General features: G+C 38.0%; 1 protein-coding gene across 6 annotated transcripts in view; it reads left to right on the top strand.

Annotated features, from left to right (window-relative positions):
* Positions 1 to 20,883, top strand: part of DMD (dystrophin) — a 2,096,968-nt gene that overhangs the window by 150,905 nt on the left and 1,925,180 nt on the right. The window contains exon 1 of one of the 6 annotated variants that reach the window (XM_070944201.1): positions 11,721 to 11,939. The exons of the other annotated variants lie outside the window; for them this stretch is intronic. Within the exon in view, the coding sequence (XP_070800302.1) occupies positions 11,912 to 11,939 (28 nt within the window). The 5' untranslated portion in view covers positions 11,721 to 11,911. Of the gene's footprint in view, positions 1 to 11,720; positions 11,940 to 20,883 lie in introns of those variants that run through there. 6 annotated transcript variants of the gene reach the window in all.

Genomic DNA, 20,883 nt, shown 5'->3' with positions numbered 1-20,883 from the left:
GAACATAATCTATCCACTTTTTCCATTCCCATTCATAAGTCTCTTGTGAGCAGTCTTTTAGATATGCTGAAATCTTCGCCATCTCTGCAAAACTGGCCATCTTCATAGTCCATTCCTCGATAGTGGGCAAAGCTTCATTTTTCCAGTATTTACCTATCAATAATCTTGCTGCTGTTATCATATACAATATCAACTTTGTTTCACCCAATGTAAATCCCTTAACTATACCCAATAAAAACAGTTGTGGAGAAAATTGAATTTTTTTCTTTAAAACATTCTGCATAACCCACCAAATTTTTATCCAAAAAGCCTTAACTTTCCTACAAGTCCACCAAACATGATAATATGTAGCATCTAAACAATCACATCTCCAACATTTTGGCTGAACATTAGAGTACATACACGACATACACCCTTGTCTTACTCCTTTCTTGATTTGGAATGTTTTGGTCATATCCCCGTTTATTATTATTCTTGCCCTTTGTTGATTATAAATTGTTTTTATCATTCTCTTGAAGTTCATTCCGAATTTCATTGTTTTAATTTGTTTGATCATAAACTTCCAATTAAGGTTGTCAAAAGCTTTTTGGGCGTCCAAAAAAACTAAGACCATTTGTTTTTCTGGGTGGGCTTCATAATATTCTAAAGTGTCTACAACTATTCTTATATTATTCCTAATTTGTCTGCCGGACAGGAAGCCGTTCTGATCTGTATGTATCATAGCATTTAATATTCTTTTCATTCTTTCAGCCATTATGCTCATAAAAATTTTATAGTCCGAATTTAAAAGGGAGATTGGTCTATAGTTTTTTATTTGTTTTGGGTTGGTACCTTCTTTTGGCAGTAATGTAATATATGCTTCCCTCCACAAATCAGGTATTTTAGCTTCCAGTAATGCCTCGTTGCATATCTCCAGTAATTTGGTAATAATATTTCATCCAATTTTTTGTATGTTTCTCCTGGGAGACCGTCCGGGCCTGGTGATTTATTGTTTTTTAATTTTGAGATTGCCGCCTTTAGTTCCTCTATCGTGATTTCTTTATTCAGCGCTTCCCTCTCCTCCTCTCCTACCAGTGAGGGTTCTTCCTCTGATATATATTGCTCAATCCTTTCTCTTGGGACCTCCTCCTATTTGTAGAGCTCTGTATAGTATTCCCGGGCAATTTCAAACTTATCTTCTTCTTTATTTATTTTTATTTTATTTTGAATTTGTATACCGCCCTTCTCCCTGAGGACTCAGAGCGGTGAACAGCCAAGTAAAAACATCAAATACAAATATTAAAATACAGTTAATATATATATAAATTTGGCCCCATTAATTAAAAACGATAAACAAAACAATTAAAAACACTTAAAAAAATTGGGCCAGCCCGGCTTGCTGGAAAAAGAAGGTGTTAAGGGCACGGCGGAAGGCACTGAGGTCATGGATTCTCCTTATCTCTGGGGGCAACTGATTCCAGAGGGTAGGTGCCCCCACAGAGAAGGCCCTCCCCCTGGGGGTCACCAGCCTGCACTGTTTGGCTGATGGCACCCCAAGGAGGCCCTCTCTGTGGGAGCGCACGGGTCGATGGGAGGTCATCGGTGGCAGCAAGCGGTCTCGAAGATAGCTAGGCCCTATGCCATGGAGCGCTTTAAAGGTGATAAGCAACACCTTGAAGCGCACCCGGAAGACCACCGGGAGCCAGTGCAGCTCACGCAGGAGCGGTGTTACATGGGAGCGCCATGCTGCTCCCGTCACTACCCGCGCTGCTGCGTTCTGGACCAGTTGGAGCCTCCGGGTGCTCTTCAAGGGGAGCCCCATGTAGAGAGCGTTGCAGTAGTCAAGGCGAGAGGTGACGAGGGCATGAGTGACTGTGCACAGGGAATCCCGATCAAGAAAGGGCCGCAACTGGCGAATCAGGCGAACCTGACAAAAGGTCCCCCTGGTTACAGCCGTCAGATGTTCCTCCAAGGACAGCTGCGTATCCAGGAGGACTCCCAGATTGCGAGCCCTCTCTGTGGGGGCCAAAGACTCGCCCCCAATAGTCAGCGATGGAGTCAACTGACTATATCGGGATGCCGGGAACCACAGCCACTCAGTCTTGGAAGGGTTGAGCTTGAGCCTGTTCCTCCCCATCCAGATCCGTATAGCCTCCAGGCACTGGGACATCACTTTATTTTGTAGGTTCCCCTTCATATCTTCCAATTGTTGAATAATCCATTTTTCATTTTCTTTCTTTAACTTGTAGGCCAGCCACCTACCCGGCTTATTGGCGTTTTCAAAATGATATTGTTTGGATTGTTTAATTTTATTAGCCAATTCCTCTTGGTCTAGTATATTCATTTTGTGTCTCAACATTGTCAAGTTCTCTTTTATCGCCTTTTCTCCTGGGTTTTGCTGTAGTTTCTTTTCCATATCCCCAATTTCTTCCTGAAGGGCATTTTGAGCCTTCTGTTTTTCTTTATTCTTGTGTGCATTGTATGTTATTGTTAACCCTCTTAAGTATGCCTTCATTGTGTCCCATAAATTTGTTCGGGATGTTTCTTGGTTTTCATTTTCTTTAAGAAATAGTTTCAATTCTCCCGTAATTCTTTCCATGTATTCCTTTTCTCTTAAAATTAGTCTCCAACTCCTAAACTTTTTTCTCTGTGGGATCTTCCATTTTATTTCTAGGGAATTGTGATCTGCCCATATATTTGGAGTAATTTCTGCGGAATCAATTTCCAATCCCAATTTTTTGCTAACCCACATCATATCTATTCTAGACCATGATGCTTGGGGGTTTGAGTAGAAGGTGTATTTTTTCTCCTTTGGATGTAGGGTCCTCCAAATATCTGTTAAATTCAGTTCCTCTATTAAGTCAAAAATGGTTTTGGGTAGCTTATCTCTTTTTTTTATTATTATCTTTGCTGCTCTTATAATCTTTATCAATATCCGTTATCCCATTGAAGTCGCCCACTATGCAGATATTACTATATTCCATGTTGCTTATTCATTCATGCAGTTTTTTGTAATATTCTCCCTGATTTTTATTTGGAACATATATGGCTACCAATAGTATTGGTGAATTTCCTCTTTTTATCTCTATCATTAGCGTTCTTCCTTTGGAATCGGCATATTTTTGTTCCGCGACAATCCCTCCCTTAATGTATATTGCTATTCCCCTCTTTTTTTTCCCCGCTAACGCTGTGAAGGTTTTCCCTAATTTGTTGTATTCTAAATATTTTTCATCTTTGCTTTTGTATATGGACTTCCTGGAGGCATATAATATCAACATTTCGTTTGGCTAATTTTGTGAGTATCTGTCTCCTCTTTCTGCTCTCATTCAGAACATTTATCGTTTATCATTAACATTTATCGATATTAATTTCCATTCTTCCATTTCTGGTTTCCCTGGGCGGAATTAGTTTTTGTTTGCTCGTGTCGCTCTTTGAGTTCTTGGTTTCTTTCCCTTTGTGTCCTTGCCTTCTTTTTCCTCTGTTTCCTTCTTTTCCAGGGACCCTTCTTCAGAGTCTCATTGATGGGGAATTTCCTCTTCTTGGGCTGCCGTTTCAATTTCTTCCTTGCTGCTCTGTTCCTCTTCCATTCCTACTAATTGGTCTAGGAAGTCTTGTGCAGTTACCAGACTATCTATCTTGATTTTTTTCCCGAGCCACATAATTAGCATGCCTTCCACTAGGATCCATCTAAACAAGATGTTTCTTTTGTTTAGTTTCATGGGTAGGAAGGGGTAGTCTCTTTGTAGTTCCCCTACTCTCCTAGGAACTTGCTTCAGCGTTATCACTTCCTTTCCCTTATAGATCATTGGCTCTTCCCTTGTTATATTGTACAATATGTCTTGGACTTTTTTTCTAGTGAACTTAATGTGGATCTCCCTTGGCAGCTTATGCCTTCTGGTGTAGTTTGTCTGCATCCGGTACATTTCGTCCAACTCCTTTATTATTTCCTGTTTATCCTGTTGCAGGGCCTCAGCAATCAACTCCGCCATCACTTGTCCCAAATCTTCTTCTTTACCTTCCATTACATTTTGGAATCGCAGGTAGAAAGCCGCCCGGTCCATCTCCAACTGAATGATTGAATCCTCGAGTTATCTGTTTTGATAGTCCTTCTGTCGATCTTTGAGTTGCGGGTGAGGCCATGGTAATTATGGGGTTTGAGGTAGTTTCTTTTCCTGTTCTTAGCACTGTTGTGGAAAGGCTTGTCATTTCTTTCAGGATCCTCTTTTGATCTCTCACTATCTATCAATGTTCCTCCAGACTATCATCCACTAGTGTTACCTATTTTGCTTTTTCTTATTCTCCTTATCTGTCACTATCTTAATTTCTAGTGTTGCTAAGAGTGGCCTTAATCGTACCCAAAGGAAGCTTGTATCTATAATTCTATACCTTATAATTCCTTGTCCCTTATATTTCCTGTGTTTCTTATGTTTTGTTTTCCCTACAAAGAGATGAGCTCACCATCAAAAAATTTCCTATAGTCTTAACAAGAAATTTCCAATTTCTGTACAATAATATCTATATTCAAATATATAAAAAGCTGGTTAATCAATATATATTAATCAATATCTAAATCTAGGCATCCAATTTATTTACTTAGCTTATAATTAATTAATTGTAGTTATAATTGGTTGATTCAGTTAATCTTATCGAAAATCTTAGGTTTCTATACAATAAGACATATTTATAAATATATAAAAAATAAAATAGCTAGCTTATCTACAACAAGAAGGAGGAGTTAACCTTGAATACTGCTGGCCTGGTATGAGCTCTTTGATAACAACAACATGATCCTTCCAGAAATGTACCAGAACAGTAAGGAATTCAAATAGGGGAAATAGAGACAAAAATGGAGTTTAAAGAAAAACAGAACAAACGAAACCAAAGCAAAAGCAAAACTAAAGTAAAGTAATATAACTAAACAAACTAAACTAAACTAAAATCTCTAGCTAAAATTAGCTTATCCAATACTTCACAACTATTCAATCATTACAAATATAACAAACTGAAAACAAGTCTGAGCACGTTGAATAGATATAAGGTAGAAGTCAAGAGTTGCTATAAATTATAGTGTAACGGTCTTCACGCAAAAAGAAACAATAGTCCAACCTACCAAAAACATAACTCTCAAAGACAGACTAGAAATAAAAGTTAAAATAAGTAACAACAAAAATGGTAAGAGAACACCTGTCCGATCTTGATGAATACAAATCACCAAGACCTGACGGATTACATCCCAGAGTTCTAAAGGATCTGACAGATGTCATCTCAGAACCACTGCACCACATCTTTCAAAAATCTTGGAGCACTGGGGAACTACCAGAAGACTGGAAAAGAGCTGAAGTGGTTCCCATCTTCAAAAAAGGGAAAAAAAAAACAGACCCAGAAAACTACAGACCAATCAGTTTAACTGTCAGCCTCTGCCTCTATATTGCTTGCTTGCTTTGGCTGCCATTGTAACGGGGGGAGTGGGGAGCTGTCTGGGTATTTGAGAGGGGGGAAGCAAGCTGGTGGAGATGTCTCGTAACAGGCAGTGAATTAGAGAAAGTTTTTCTCAGCGCTTTCTCTGCAGCTGGAAGGCATGCTGATAACAAGTCAAGGTCAACTGTCCTGGCATACCAGAAGGATGGAGCCATCTGAAACTGCACCCCACATAACACCTTGGGGGGATGTGGATTGGATAATCCTGATTGGACCCTTGGGGGGAGGGTTTTGGGGATGCTTTCTATATGTGATTTTTGCATCTATTGCCTCAGACCTCGCTTTTCTTTGGTTTCATTCAGTTCATACTCAGTGAAAGTACCTTTCTCTATGAAAATGTAGTTCGGGTTTTTCTTTCGTGAGTTCTGAAAGGAGGCATACCTGACATTAACATCAGTACCCAGGAAGATACTGGAAAAGATAATAAAAAACAGATCTGCCAACATCCAGAAATGAGTAAAATAATAACTAGCAGTCAGCATGGGTTTGTTAAAAACAGAACATGCCAAACCACTCTTATTTCATTCTTCAACATAGTGACTAAATTAGTTGACCAGCAAAATATTGTGGACATAATATACTTAGACTTCAGAAAGGCATTCGACAAAGTAGACCACAACTTATTTCTTGATAAGCTAGAAAAAGTGGGATAGATAGCATCACCACCAGATGGATTCATAACTGGCTGACAAATGGTACTCAACAAGTAGTCCTTAATGGTACCACGTCTACATGGAGAGAAGTAAGTAGTGGAGTACCATAGGGTTCTGTCTTAGGCCCAGTACTCTTCAATATCTTCATAAATGACTTAGATGAGGGAATAGAAGGGGAACTAACCAAATTTGTGGATGATACTAAGCTGGCAGGAATAACTAACACCCTAGATGATAGGATCAAGATCCAGATAGACCTTGACAGACTTGAACACTGGTCCCTATCCAACAAAATGAAATTCAATGTAAAGAAAAGTAAAGTCTTACAGTTAGGCAAGAAAAACTAAAAGTACACATATAGACTGGGTGAAACCAGTCTTAATAGCAGTAACTGTGAGAGGGATCTTGGAGTCTTACTGGACAACAAATTAAATATGAGCCAACGGTGTGTGGTGGCAGTCAAAAAAGCCAATGCAATCTTAAATTGCATTAACAGAGGGATACAGTCAGGATCAAGAGAACATGGAACAGCTTGCCTTCAGAAGTTGTGGGAGCTTCATCACTGGAAGCTTTCAAGAAGAGACTGGACTGCAATCTTTTAAAAATGGTGTAGGGTCTGCTTGGGTGGGGTAGTTGGACTAGATGACTACAAGGTCTCTTTCAACTCTGTTAATCTGTATGTGTAAATGGCTTCCTTTTCATTGTTTTGCTTCATAATAAAGTATAATTTTGGCCAGCTAAAAATCTTCCTTTAAGTGTGGCATTTTGATTGTAAACTTGATGACTTTAGATTTTCTTAAATGAAATGGAATCTCTAGATGAAAAGTATAATTTCAATCTGGTCTTAAAACAGATTCTGGACATAGCAATCTTTGATGCTTGAATAGATGAATTGTTCCACAAAGTAGACAAGGTAATTACATCTCTGTGATCAATCCACAGCATTCTTGATCTGTTAGTTAATAGGGAAACCATTTTTGTGGTGTTCCTGTCCAACAGTCCTTACTGAAAAAATGAGTGTTTGGTCTTTTGTCTAATACAAAACAAAAACCTAAAGAATTATGGAAACTATGCCTGGAAAAGTCTTAGGCAGAATTCTGATTGAAAGAATAAAAGAAAAGAAGAAAACTTTGGGAAGTATTGTGCATTGTTATACTGGATAGTAGATGTGCAAATCAGACTTTTGCTATTTAGTGAATTAACATGTATAAATAAAGAAGAAATGTTTGAATCCAAGAAAAAAGATTGATTGCATGTTTGTTGATTTAAAAAAAAAAGTTTGATAAAGCATGTATGAGAATAAATGAAATGTTTAGTGAATATTGAACAAGGAATAAGTGTTTGATCCCTTGGTTGTTTAATGTATTCATGGATACATTTATAAGGATTGCTTAAGTGGAATGTGTTGGTTAAGAGTTTCAATGTGCAAATATATTTATTGACAAATATATAGATAGAACATAGATTTGAAGGTTTATATATTAAAGACCAAGACTGTTGTGTTTGAATGAGAAAATGAAGCAAATATTTGCAAGTTATAGTGAAAAATTAGAAAAAAATAAATGAATTTGTATCTTTGAGTGGACTGTTCAAAGAACAAAAAAATGTAAGCTGTGCACATTTAATAGAAAGGCAATGGATACTAGTCTATTGTGACGAATAAACATAACAGTTAGTTCCCAGACTAATGGAGATTCAAGCAACAGCCAGCTGCAACTTCTCCATTATCAGCAAAAAGACTTGTTTCTTTAGAGCAGGGGTGTCAAACTGGCAGCCCATAGCCCATATGCATCACAAGCAGGCTATGCCTATCCCAGCTCTGCGAAGGGAAAAAAACATCACAAAACATCACGTGCTGGCAATGTGACACCACGAGTTTCACCCCCGTGCTTGAGAGAATCAGAAAATCTCCACTTTAAAATAGCTGGGATATATTAATACAAAACATGCCATCTCTGAATAAATCTTGCTAAAGAGAACTCTATAATAACTGCTTGGAAAATCATCACTTGGGTTTAAGAAGTTGCCAAAGTGTCTAACACAGGGATGTCAAACTTGTGGCCCGGATGCATCACGTGCAGGCCACGCCCACCCGTTTCGCAAAGGGAAAAAAGTTGTAATGTGAGGGCAAAGTGACGCGGTGAGTTTGACACTCATGGTCTAATAGAATGTCTCAAGAAATAAGTGAAAGTAATTGTATGATTCTGCCCATTTTCTTATATGTATACAACAATTGAGTATGTCAGGGAAACAAATCATTTAGAAGATTGCTGTGGAAATGGGTTGAATATGCAAAAATCAATGTATGTGGAAGAAAAATAGAGTCAAGAAAGAATTGCTAATAAATGAATGGGAACTGGATTAAAAAATTAACAGTACAAGAGAAATAGGTTGAAGTGATGTAGTCACAATGATGGAATGAAAGAGCATTGAATTACAACAAATAAACAAAGGAAGAAAGTACATGTTCAGAGGAAGAAGCCTTTAAAGTTGCTGAAGTGGATGGCGGATGAAGTTGATGAAATCTTCAGAAACAAGAGATATGAGATGTTAAAAAAATAAAATGTATAGTATGAATCAATATAGACATGATGGAAGCAAGGACTGTTTGCAAAACATTATGGACAAGTATGTGAATAGTGTTGATATAAACTATATTTAGTTATATTTCCTTTTCTAATCTCCTGTCTATTTTTTTTTTTTACTCACTTCTCTTTTTTCTATTTACCAGAAAAGATAGAAGCATGATTTTATCCAATGAACTATGTAGCTCTGTAAGATTACTTAAGGTCTTATTGATCCTCTTTGCTTTTCATTAACTGTATAAGATGTCTAAAAATGGTAAGTGCTCCAGAAGGGAAGTTTAATCTGTCAGAAAATAACTCAAGTTTAGCAGATACTGTATTGAGAAAATATCTTCCTAATCCTTATAAAAAACCTTGTGAAATAAATTGTTAATCCCACAAACTGAGGTGTATGATGTAATATATTAAACTATTAGAAATAACTATTCTTAGAACTGGCCTTATTTTCTTATGATACACTGACCTTTCCTAATCTGAAAGTCATCCATTGTGTTGACATCAACTGTCAGAGTTCTTTTTTTTTAGAATTTTTTTTCTTATACACATAATGTAAATGTACATTCTTTTATACATAATTGGTCATACATATACATATTTTTCTTAAAGAAAGCATAAAAATAAGGCATTTTAATTACATTCGGGATTGCTCTTCTACCTTCCCCCCCCTCATTTCACAACAAACCTTCTCTTTCTTTCTTTCCCTTCCCTCCCTCTCCTACTTTCTTCCTCCTCCTCTCCTTCCTCTTTCCTACTTCCCCTTCCTTTCTCCTACTTCTCCCCTCTTTTCCCCCTTTTTCATTTTCTCTCCTACTCCTGTCCCCTGTCCTTTCTTCCTCTCCTTTCCCCTTTCTTCCATTCCTCTCTCTCCCTCTCCTCTTCTTACCTCTACTCCTCTCTCCTTTCTTTCTCCTTTGTTGTGGAATATATTCCCTCTTTGGTATCAGAGCAACTCCAATATTCTAATAATATATACTTTCTTTTTGATTTCTTTTCAATTTTACCCAATCTGTCACTTTTATCATCATAATTGTACATTTATACTTATAATCTTCTTTCTTTTCCCCCCTCCCATCCCCCTTTTCCATTTACTCTGGTGTCATCTGGGTTTCTATTTCTTTTTTGTCTTCTCCCTCATTTAACTTTCTATTATCTAAATCATTTATCTATCATCTTTTATTCATATTTCTTTTCTAACCATACATAAAATCTTCCCCATGTCTTGAAATACACCGATTCCTCTTTATCTTTTATTCTTAGAGTTAATCTATTCATTTCTGCCCAGTCTAAAATCATCAGAGTTCTATGGACAGCATCACAGTGCTGCATTCTGAACCAACTGCAGCTTTTGAAAACTCTTTAAGGGCAATCCAACATACAACATATTGCAGTAATTCAACAGTAGGTGACTAGATATGTATGATTATAAATAGAGTCTCCTGATCCAGAAATGGGTAGAATTGGTGCTGTTTAAAGCTACTATCTGCTTGTTGAGAAAGAATTCTGAGGCCATATGGATCCCAAGGTTGCGCATTAGCTTTCAGGATGGGATTGCAACCCATCCTGCAGCTAATGATGGAAGATCTCCAGTTCCAGGATCACAGTGGTGCTGAAGTCACAGTCATTCAGTCTTGCAGATTGTATTCTTCCCTACCAAGACACACAGAGCCTCCAGAGATTGGAACTACATGTTGACAGCAACATTTGCTCAGAGATGTATATATGATTATTATCAGTATTATTTACCTCATACCTTACCTAATTCTGAGAAATGAATTGCCTAAGTAGTTTATGTTGATGTTAAGCAGAACTACAGAGATAATAGAGCCCCAAAGTTACCAGCAAAGTGGACTTTCTCTATTTGTATGCAAACAAGAAAATTATTTTTCAAACTATATTTCTTTTAGTTTTATAAAACCAATACTTATTTTTATGTGATACAATGTTAAAGAAAGGAATTTCCTATGTCTGAAATCTATTCAACACAAATTCTGCCCATAGTACTGTTAAATATTTTGAGTTGATTTGGAGTGGCAGTTTAATATCAATATTCTAGTGCAGGGCTGTAAAACTCCCAGCCCATTGGCCAGATGTGTTACATGCTGGCCACACCCATGGCCGGTTTAGCGAAGGAGGGGAAGTCCTGATACATCACATGATGCCGCTGTGATGACATGAGTTCTAGTGCATTTCACAAGTACAAAATACTTTCTAAAGAGAGTTACAGATATATAAGTAGCAATATGAGGCAGTTACTATATGTTCAACATGCACAAATTCAGTGTGTGTTTATAGGTTTGTATTTGTAATTATGCACTTTTTAGTTTGCATTTTTATTTTCTTAAGTTGCTTCTAATTTTTCAGGGGGTCTTTTTGTACAAGAAATAATTTATGAATGATAATGTTAGATCTGAAATTTCTTCCAGCTCTGACATTGTTATGATTGCTAAGTATGAATACAGCTATTGGGGGGATTGTAATGGAAGCTGAAATAGAAATAGAAATTTAAAAAAAAAATCTGCAGAGGAAACAGTAAAGAACAGTAAAATATATGGCCACATCTATGAAATTCAAAATAAATGCAAAGTAGGCAGTGATAATTTGAAACCCATAATTATTAGCAGAGTGAGACTGTTGTTTTTTCTCTCAGTCCATGTATGCATAAACTTCTCATCTTCCAGTCAAATACAATTTGTCCTGCAGAACATGTTGCGTAAGTTACAGGAATAGCAGTGCTGAATGCACTTCAGAGTTGCTTTGAATACTATCTAGAGAGCTACTACACACCATTTAAATCCATTAAGCAAGGCATTCTGAAAACAGAGCCTTATATGTAGAACACATCAGCTGCCCTATTATGGGAAGCCCACTTGTTTAGAAGGAAGCATGTGTTAATGATTCTGCGCAGATCCTGGAATTTGAAATATCTTGGGGCCTCAACAGAGCTCTGGCATCTATTACAGTGTCAGCTTAGCCGAAGTTAGAATCATGTTTTTCCTTATGCTGGATTTGTATCAGAGGAAGCTGCTTTGGTGTTGAATTCAATGAATACTAAGGAGATAAGTAGATTTTTGTTTATAATTCTGAGACTGGTGGAGTAGCAGTTTCATTCTACAACAACCAGCACTGTTTTGTTGTTTTAAATGGCACTGGAACCTTGGATATAGCATTCTAAAGAAAGTCTTCATTAGGCATCTGCTTTGGACTTCTGATGCTTACATGCTGTGGTATGAGGAAGACAAAGAATGTAAGTACAATCTGAAATACATTATTATGGAACTGAGTTCTAATAATTTTGCTGGAGATTAACAGAAAAGTCTTTTAACAGCATGCATTCTTGAATATTTTATTTCCAACTAGTCAAAAGAAAAGTGTCTGGAAAGCAAGAACTAGTACCTAGATCTTATTTGTGATCAAATCCATTATGTTGACATACAGAGAGCAATAGAAATAGATTGCTATTGTCTCTGATCACAAATGCAAAAGATTCTTAGGCAAAGAAAAGTAATGTCTATAAAATTAATTTTTCATTATTGTTTTAATATTCTGTTCAGAATTCAAAGAACTAATCTGATGCTTTGAAGCATAATAGTATATGCTGCTTCACTACTTTGATTGATGGGGGTTTGCTCATAATTTGTATCAAAATAGTTAATCTGTCACCACACCTTTTTTCTCACCCTTCCCATAGCTGAAATATATCATTGCCTGTATATCATGTTCTTTTCTGTGCTTATAACTTTGTCACTAGGCTTAAAAAATAATAAAGTAAAGATAGGTTTAATAATTTGTAGAAAAATAGGTTTGATTTCATACAATGTATGAATGTAATTTATTTATACTGGTAGAGGCGGGAAAAGGTACCTGGTAAAAGAAGTAGGATTTTTAAATATATCTCTCCTTTCCCTTCTTTTTCCAGCAGACATGCAAGAATTCAGTCTACTATAAATAAATCAAGATTTATGTGTGGGATACTTTGTTTTTGGAGTAACTGAAATAGATTTGAAGTTCATAGGGTGAATAGGCTTCCTTTGAAATTTTTAATAAGACTTTTCTTCTACCATGTTCTTTGTCTTTTATTTCTCATTCCACCAAAGCACTAGGCATGGTGCATCAGATTCAATAATTATAGTCTTAGAATAGAATAGAATAGAATAGAATAGAATAGAATAGAATAGAATAGAATAGAATAGAATAGAATAGAATAGAATAGAATAGAATTTTTTTATTGGCCAAGTGTGATTGGATACACAAGAAATTTGTCTTGGTGCATATGCTCTCAGTGTACATAAAAAGAAAAGATACATTCATCAAGAATCATAAAGTACAACACTTAATGATAGTCATAGGGTACAAATAAGCAATCAGGAAACAATATCAATATAAATCGTAAGGGTACAAGCAACAAAATTACAGTCATACAGTCATAAGTGGAAGGAGATGGGTGGTGGGAATGATGAGAAGATTAATAGTAGTGCAGACTTAGTAAATAGTTTGACAGTGTTGAGGGAATTATTTGTTTAGCAGAGGGATGGCATTCGGAAAAAAACTGTTCTTGTGTCTATGTCGACTGGCGGCCCCTAGGGGGAGAGCCTTCTCTGGGGGCACCTACGATCTGGAACGAGCTCCCCCCGGAGATACAGAGGATCCCGGATCTGCACACCTTCTGTTGCGCGCTTAAGACTTTTTTATTTCATCAAGTTGGCCTGGCCTAAATCTTCTCCCCTTTTTAAATGTAAATTTTAATTTGTTTTTAAATTATGGGGTATTTTAAATTTGTTCAGCCAAATTATTTAATTCATTTTTATTCTATTTTAAATTTTTGTATTTATGTGTTTTATCCTGTGGCTGTTCACCGCCCTGAGTTCTTCGGGAGTAGGGCAGTATAGAAATTTAATAAAATAAATAAATAAAATAAATAGTTGTTCTGGTGTGCAGTGCTCTATAGTGTCGTTTTGAGGGTAGGAGTTGAAACTGTTTATGTCCAGGATGCGAGGGGTCTGTAAATATTTTCACAGCCCTCTTTTTGACTTGTGCAGTATACAGGTCCTCAATGGAAGGCAGGTTGGTAGCAATTGTTTTTTCTGCAGTTCTAATTATCCTCTGAAGTCTGTGTCTATCTTGTTGGGTTGCAGAGCCAAACCAGACAATTATAGAAGTGCAGATGACAGACTCAATAATTCCTCTGTAGAACTGGATCAGCAGCTCCTTGGGCAGTTTGAGCTTTCTGAGTTGGCCCAGAAAGAACATTCTTTGTTGTGCTTTTTTGATGACGTTTTTGATGTTAGCTGTCCATTTTAGATCTTGCGATATGGTAAAACCTAGAAATTTGAAGCTCTCTACTGTTGATACTGTGTTGTCTAGTATTGTGAGAGGTGGAAGTATGGAAGGGTTTCTTCTAAAGTCTACCATCATTTCTACGGTTTTGAGTGTGTTCAGTTCCAGGTTGTTCCAGTCACACCATGAGGCTAGTTGTTCAACCTCCCGTCTGTATGTGGATTCATCATTGTCTCGAATGAGACCGATTACTGTTGTGTTAAACTTCAGTAGTTTAACAGATGGGTCGTTAGAGATGCAGTCATTGATATACAGAGAAAAGAGAAGTCTTGGGGGGTGGGGCTGTGCTAATTGTACAGGTATCTGATGCGATTCTGCTTAGCTTCACCTGTTGCTTCCTGTTTGTTAGGAAGCTTATGATCCACTTACAAGTGTGTTCAGGTACCTGTAGCTGGTTTAGCTTAGTTAGAAGTGTATCTGGAATGATGGTATTGAATGCTGAACTAAAGTATATAAAGAGGACCCTTGTGTAGGTCTTTGGAGATTCAAGATGTTGTAGGATGTAGCGCAGAGCCATATTAACAGCATCATCTGTTGATCTATTTGCTCGGTATGCAAATTGCAAGGGGTCTAACAGTGGATCCGTGTTGGTTTTCAAATGGGACAACACTAGCCTTTCAAAGGTTTTCATGACTACAGATGTTAGAGCAACTGGTCTGTAGTCATTCAGTTCCTTGATGGTGGGCTTCTTCGGCATTTGGATGATAGTAGAGTGTTTGAAGCAAGAAGGAACATAGCACGTCTTAAATATTTCAGTATGGCTTTGGAGGATTAAAGATGTAATGGCTAAAATCTGAATAACATTCCTGTCTCATGTATTCAGTAATAAATAAAAATAAAGTTAAACAAAATTGGCTCATTTTGTATGAGCAAATTTTAATTCTGATGATGCCTTAATACCCATATTTGCATGCGTGGAAGATTGTCCATCAGTAAAGTTGACTATTTTAAGGTGAAGGGGTGGGTGGGTGAGGTGTGATCTATGAACTCAGTACCCTGTATTTTACCCATATTTTTACAGCTGAACAGAGGTAATATGGACCTTTTTGCTTTTATCACAATATCTTATGAAATATTAAATATTGCTGTTTACCTTGCTTTGGACTACTTAAGGCAAGTGAGCTTTTGGCCTGGACTGGTCATTTCTAGTAGAAAGTATTTGACACTTGGTCTTATTAATAATGAATAAAATTACTATTAATACTCACTTTCACAGTTCATTTTATACAGCTGAACTTTTCTCATTTGATAGAATTTTAGTAGACAACTTTTGTTATATAATCTCTTTCTAGTTATATTTTATTTTTTTTGGCTTTGGCAATGACTTGTACAACTTTGTGTTTTATACTTGGATTTTATTATGGGGTATTACATTGTTCTATTACTGTTATGTTGTATACAAGTTTATAAACTTAAAATGAAAGCATTTTATATGTTTTTAAAATAAATAGTTGAGGTGGGGGGGATCAAGGATTAAAGTTATTCGTTGTGCATTAAAATATCCAGGGCTACCAATACATGTACGTTTACTGACTACCTAAATCAGTATCTGTTTTATAATGACAGGTGGTCTGAGACCCATTATACAGAATACAGAGTAACAGAATTGGAGAACTTCTAATCCAGGGGTCCTCAAACTACAGCCCGCAGGCCAGGTACGGCCCGCTGACACAATGTATCTGGCTCAAGCAGCCCCACCCCCTGCCCTGCCCTACCCCCCCCCTGCCCCCCGCCCCACCACTCCCACCCACTCCTCGCATGGCTGGCTTTTCAGCCAAAGAGGTTGTAGGAAAAAAATGCCTTTAAAAGCTTCTGGCAATCCCAGCTGAGTTGCCTGATCGTCAGAGGCTTCTAAAAGCATTTTTTTCCTGCAACCTCTTAAGGTTGTAGAAAAAATGCTTTTAAATTTAAAAAAAAAAAGTTGGCCACACCCACCCATCGTGACCCGATGGTGCGGTAGGTGCCCTGCCACCACTACCGCCCAGGCGGGAGAGGAGAAAGAGAGATGGAGAGAAAGAGAGATGAAGGAGAGAAAGAGGGGGGGAGAAACAGAGGTGAAAGAGAGAAAGAGAGGGGGGAGAAAGAAAGAGATGAGAGAGATGAAAGAGACACACAGAGATACCTGTTTAAAAGAAAATAGTGGGAGCCACAAAACATGGGTGGGAGTAAGTCAGTGGTGGGATTCAAATAATTTAACAACCGGTTCTCTGCCCTAATGATTTCTTCCAACAGCCAGTTTGCCAAGCTGCTCAGAAAGTTAACAACTGGTTCTCCCGAAGTGGTGCGAACTGGCTGAATCCCACCACTGGAGTAAGTGATATGGAGTTGGCAATGCCCACCCAGGTTTAAGATTGTGTTTAAATGTTTACATGTATTTAAGGTTGAGTGTTTAAAGTTGCAGACCCTTGACCTACCCCATCAAATCGCTTCACCCTGCAGCCAGCCCTGTAGGCCTGCGCCCACCTCCCACCCCGGGCAGCAGCAGCCTACCTACCCCGGTTGTATCACCTTGCCCTGCAGCCAGCCCAAATGCCCACCTCGGACTGCTCCAGTAGGTCATTTTTATTTAATTAATTTAATTAAGTGCTGCAATTGGCATAAATGATGACCGATTAAAAGTGCAAGGACCTGTCAGAAATCACTTTTTTCAGCCCTCTGGGTAGTCCCTATGTGCATATGGACTACTCAGAGGGCTGAAAAAGTTATTTTTGACCGGTCCTTGCACTTTTGACCAGTCCTCACACCTACGACTGTCCTCACATTTTACGTTTTGCGCCCTATCTTGTCACCGTGGTGAAGAGAACTAGTTGTGAAATGAGTGACATGGTTGTTAAGAATGCTGCAATGGGCATAAATGTGAGGATGGTCATAAGTGTGAGGACCGGTCCAGAAATGACTTTTTTCAGCCCTCTGAGTAGTCCCTATGCACATAGCCACGCCCACCCGGTCACATGATCAGCTAGCCATGACTGCCCAGTCACATGACCACCAAGCCACACATCCCACTAAGCCATGCCCACAGAAACAGTTGTTAAAAAAATTGAATCCCACCACTGAATGGAATGGAATGGAATGGAATGGAATGGAATGGAATGGAATGGAATGGAATGGAGCAAGGTTTCTTTTTCCCACCCCCATTTGCTCTTGTAGGAGACGTTTCTTTCCTGACAGAGAGATGGGAGGGAGAGAGCGAATGGAATGGAATGGAGCTAAGTTTCTCTTCCTCACTCCCATTTGCTCTTGTAGGAGCCGTCTCTTTCCTGACAGAGAGGTGGGAGGAAGAGAGCGAATGGAATGGAATGGAATGCAGCAAAATTTCTCTTCCTCACTCCCATTTGCTCTTGTAGGAGCTGTCTCTTTCCTGACGGAGAGATGGGAGGGAGAGAGCAAATGGAATGGAATGGAATGGGATTCAGCAAGGTTTGTCTTCCCCACCCCTATTTGCTCTTTTAGGGGAGAAGGAAGGGAGAGGGAGAGGGAGAGAGAGAGATGGATGAATGTTGAGCATAACCTCCTTGGGGCTGAGAAGAATTGCTGCAAAACTGAGTTTTCTGAAGTGGACCACTAGACTCGTAAACAATTTAAAAAATGATCTAGTAAAAAGAAAACAAACAAAAGCAAATAAAACACTCCCAGGAGGAAAACAAATTAAAGTTTCATTTGTGTGTATTATTTAATGGACTGCTAAATTGGCAAAATGGACTGCTAAATTGGCCACGCCCACCCAGCCACGCCCACCCAGTCACATGGCCACCTAGCCATGCCCACCCAGTCACATGGGGGCCCAGCCACACCCACCTACCAGTCTGGTCCCCCAATAGTCTGAGGGACCCTGAAGTGGCCCTCTGTTCAAAAAATTTGAGGACCCCTGTTCTAATCCAATCCCCTGCTCAAGCAAGAGACCTTATATCATTCTAGGCAAATGGCTGTTCAATCTCTTTTTAAAAACCTCCAGTGATGGAGCTCCCACAACTAAATAAAACATTACACAAACTATATGTGACTAGGACCAGAAGATTTTTAATTTTTTATCCAAACATATTGTATGCTTGTGTCTTCATGTTTCCCTTCCTCTCCCCCTCATCCTATATTAGTGTAATTCATAAACTAGATTTATTCCTGTAACCTTCCTTTATTTTATAAAATGTGACCAGGCAGGGGGATACAAGAAAAAAGTTTTAGCCTCCAAATTTAATCTTAAAAATGAATAAAACCTTATTTCATGGCACAACACTAAGAATATTAAGGGGGGGGGGAAGAATTAAGGCATAAGTAGTAGAATTAATATACACATTTTAATACAACTTTTTTTTATTACAGTCATAGACCAGAGACCAAACAAATAAAAACACTCAATAAATATACAATTAGAAATTATAGGATAAAATAATAACAGATAAAATCTATGATAAAATCCAGTCTGTCAATTATACCTGGTCTAACTATACTAAAATCACAATCCATAAACTGTGTGGCTCGTACTCAGTTTATTACGAAAAGGAAAAGGAATAAGCAATGCAAAGGATTTGTCATATTTGTTGTATAAAACAGCTATGGTGGGTTTGACATGTGTTTCCAATAAATCCCCAGGGCTGCTGCGCAAAATCTAGCCACCTGTGTTGTTATTTCTGACTGTTCATCCTTACAGCCACTGGAGATAAGCAGTGTTGGAACGAACAGGATACCTAGCAATTATTGGAAAATATGTTTTTTCCGAATCTCTCTGTGAAAGAAACATCGAAGGAGTATGTGACCCACAGTCTCCACCTCTCCTGAGTCACTGGAACAGAGTCTTTCAGTCATTTTAATATAAACTACATTGTTGTTGTTGTTAGTTGCGAAGTCGTGTCCGACCCATTGTGACCCTATGGACAATGTTCCCCCATGCTTTCCTGTCCTATAAACTACATACATGTGAACTATTGTCATTAAAAACCCCTGCATTTATAATGTAGTTCAATATATGACTATTTAGGAATGCAGCTAAATTCCAGTCGACTTACATTTTATTTGGCATGTTTTATAGCAGTTTTCAAAGAACTGAAAACAGGAATTCAATGTTCTTTAGTTTTAAATGCTAAAATCTGCTTTGATTAAACTGTTGGAGGAAGTCAGCTAATGGAGGCAATGTTGCTATTTTGCAGCGTTGAATAAGCAATTTAAAGACTGAGGTCTTCCAAAGAGAAGGAATAATGATGGGCTTAGTTTATTTTTTGCTCAGTAAAAGTTTGCTTTCTCAGAAACCACTGCCATTGTCTTTGGAGACTTCATGTTCTTATCATAGCAGCTGGTTTATAGTGAAGTATTTTCTTGTGAAGGTCACGGGCTTCAGTGTAGAGAAAAAAAAGATTTCCTCACTGAACCCAACTAAGTATAAGCTTTTCATGAAAACATTTTTGCGCAGACACTTATTAGCCTGCTGACCTGCTTAGCACATTGCTTACCGATGATAAATTAAAAGACTTCTCTTTGCAAAGAAAGTTGGTTGATGTTACTGGGGGTCTTTTCCTCTTGCTCCTTTGTGAGCTTGTAGCTGCTAATGGATGTTATTTTATTCAAAAGCACAATACTATTGATAAAACATTGACATTTTTAAAAGTTATAACATTATTTAAGAAAATCTATCTGATGAAAATGTACACAATGATTATTTGGTGGCTCAGTGGTTAGAATGCAGTATTGCAAGCTACTTCTGCTGATTGCCGGCTGTCTGAAGTTTGGTACTTCGAATCTCACCAGGCTCAAGGTTGATTCAGCCTTCCATCCCTCTGAGGTCGGTAAAATGAGGACCCAGATTGCCATTCTGGTTTGCTTCTTATCGCCGCCCCATTGCCTGTAAAGAGCCGCCTTTACAGCTGAAAGGCAGCTCGAAAAAACTCCATTTCCATGTGGAAATGGAGATAGAGCCGGCGGGGGCAGGTAGAGCTCTCTGCATAGCCCCAAAAGTTTTTTTTTTTACTTTTGGGGACGAAGCAGACGAAGCTCCCTATTTCCCCTGCCGCCGCTCCGGGCTTTGGGAGACCTCTGCTTATGCAGAGCTAGGCGACAAGAACAAGCCTACAAAAATTAACAGAACAATTAAAAAGGATATGAGCTGGACCTGTGACCCTGAATCGCTAGTATTTTATTCATTTTACAACAGTTATTGAAGAAGGAAAGGGGAAAGGAAAAAAGAATTTTTAAAAATGGCGACTGCCGAGGCTTGAGAAGGGGCTGAAAGGGAGAGTCCTTCCGTTTTCCATTAAGATACAAACTAGTGGAATAAATACTTTTGGCTACACTTAAGATAAAGTTCTATTTTTGTGTTTTTCTCTTCCTGGAGATCTGATATTGATCTTGGTTGGAAAGAAGTCCTTTTTTTCTTCTTTGCCTCTCTTTTTTTTTTAAGAAAATAGTCTGTCTGTGTGGAAATATGGCATTAAAGCTTGTAAAGCCGGACAAACAAGCTGTGGGGGGGGATTCCCCCATTAATAAACTACGTGAACAAGTTTTAAAGCTCCAGTCTCAGAAAACTGATTTTAATATAATTGAATTTCTTTTGGAGGAGATTGTAAGAAGGGATGAGATTGTGAATCAGAACTTTGAAAAATTTAAGCAGGAAATTAAAGAATTAGTGCAATTAAAGTTTGATACTCTGGACCGAAAGATTATAAAAATGGCTAATGGCTTTTCAGAATTTATGATCAAGTTGGATGCAAATACTAACTTATTAGAGTCTAAAGTGGAAGAAATTGAAGACAATTTGGACAATAGAATACAAAAAATTGAAAATGATTTGACAAACACTCAAGACAATAGCTCAGAAGAAAAATTTAAAATGGAGGCTGATCAAAAGACTGGTAATGCAGAAAACA

The sequence above is a fragment of the Pituophis catenifer genome, unplaced genomic scaffold, assembly GCF_029215685.1.
Source record: "Pituophis catenifer annectens isolate HBS135680 unplaced genomic scaffold, rPitCat1.0.hap2 SCAF_4, whole genome shotgun sequence".
Lineage (NCBI taxonomy): Eukaryota > Metazoa > Chordata > Lepidosauria > Squamata > Colubridae > Pituophis > Pituophis catenifer.
Note: the sequence above shows the minus strand (reverse complement) of the source record. Positions and strands in the feature narration are given on the sequence as shown.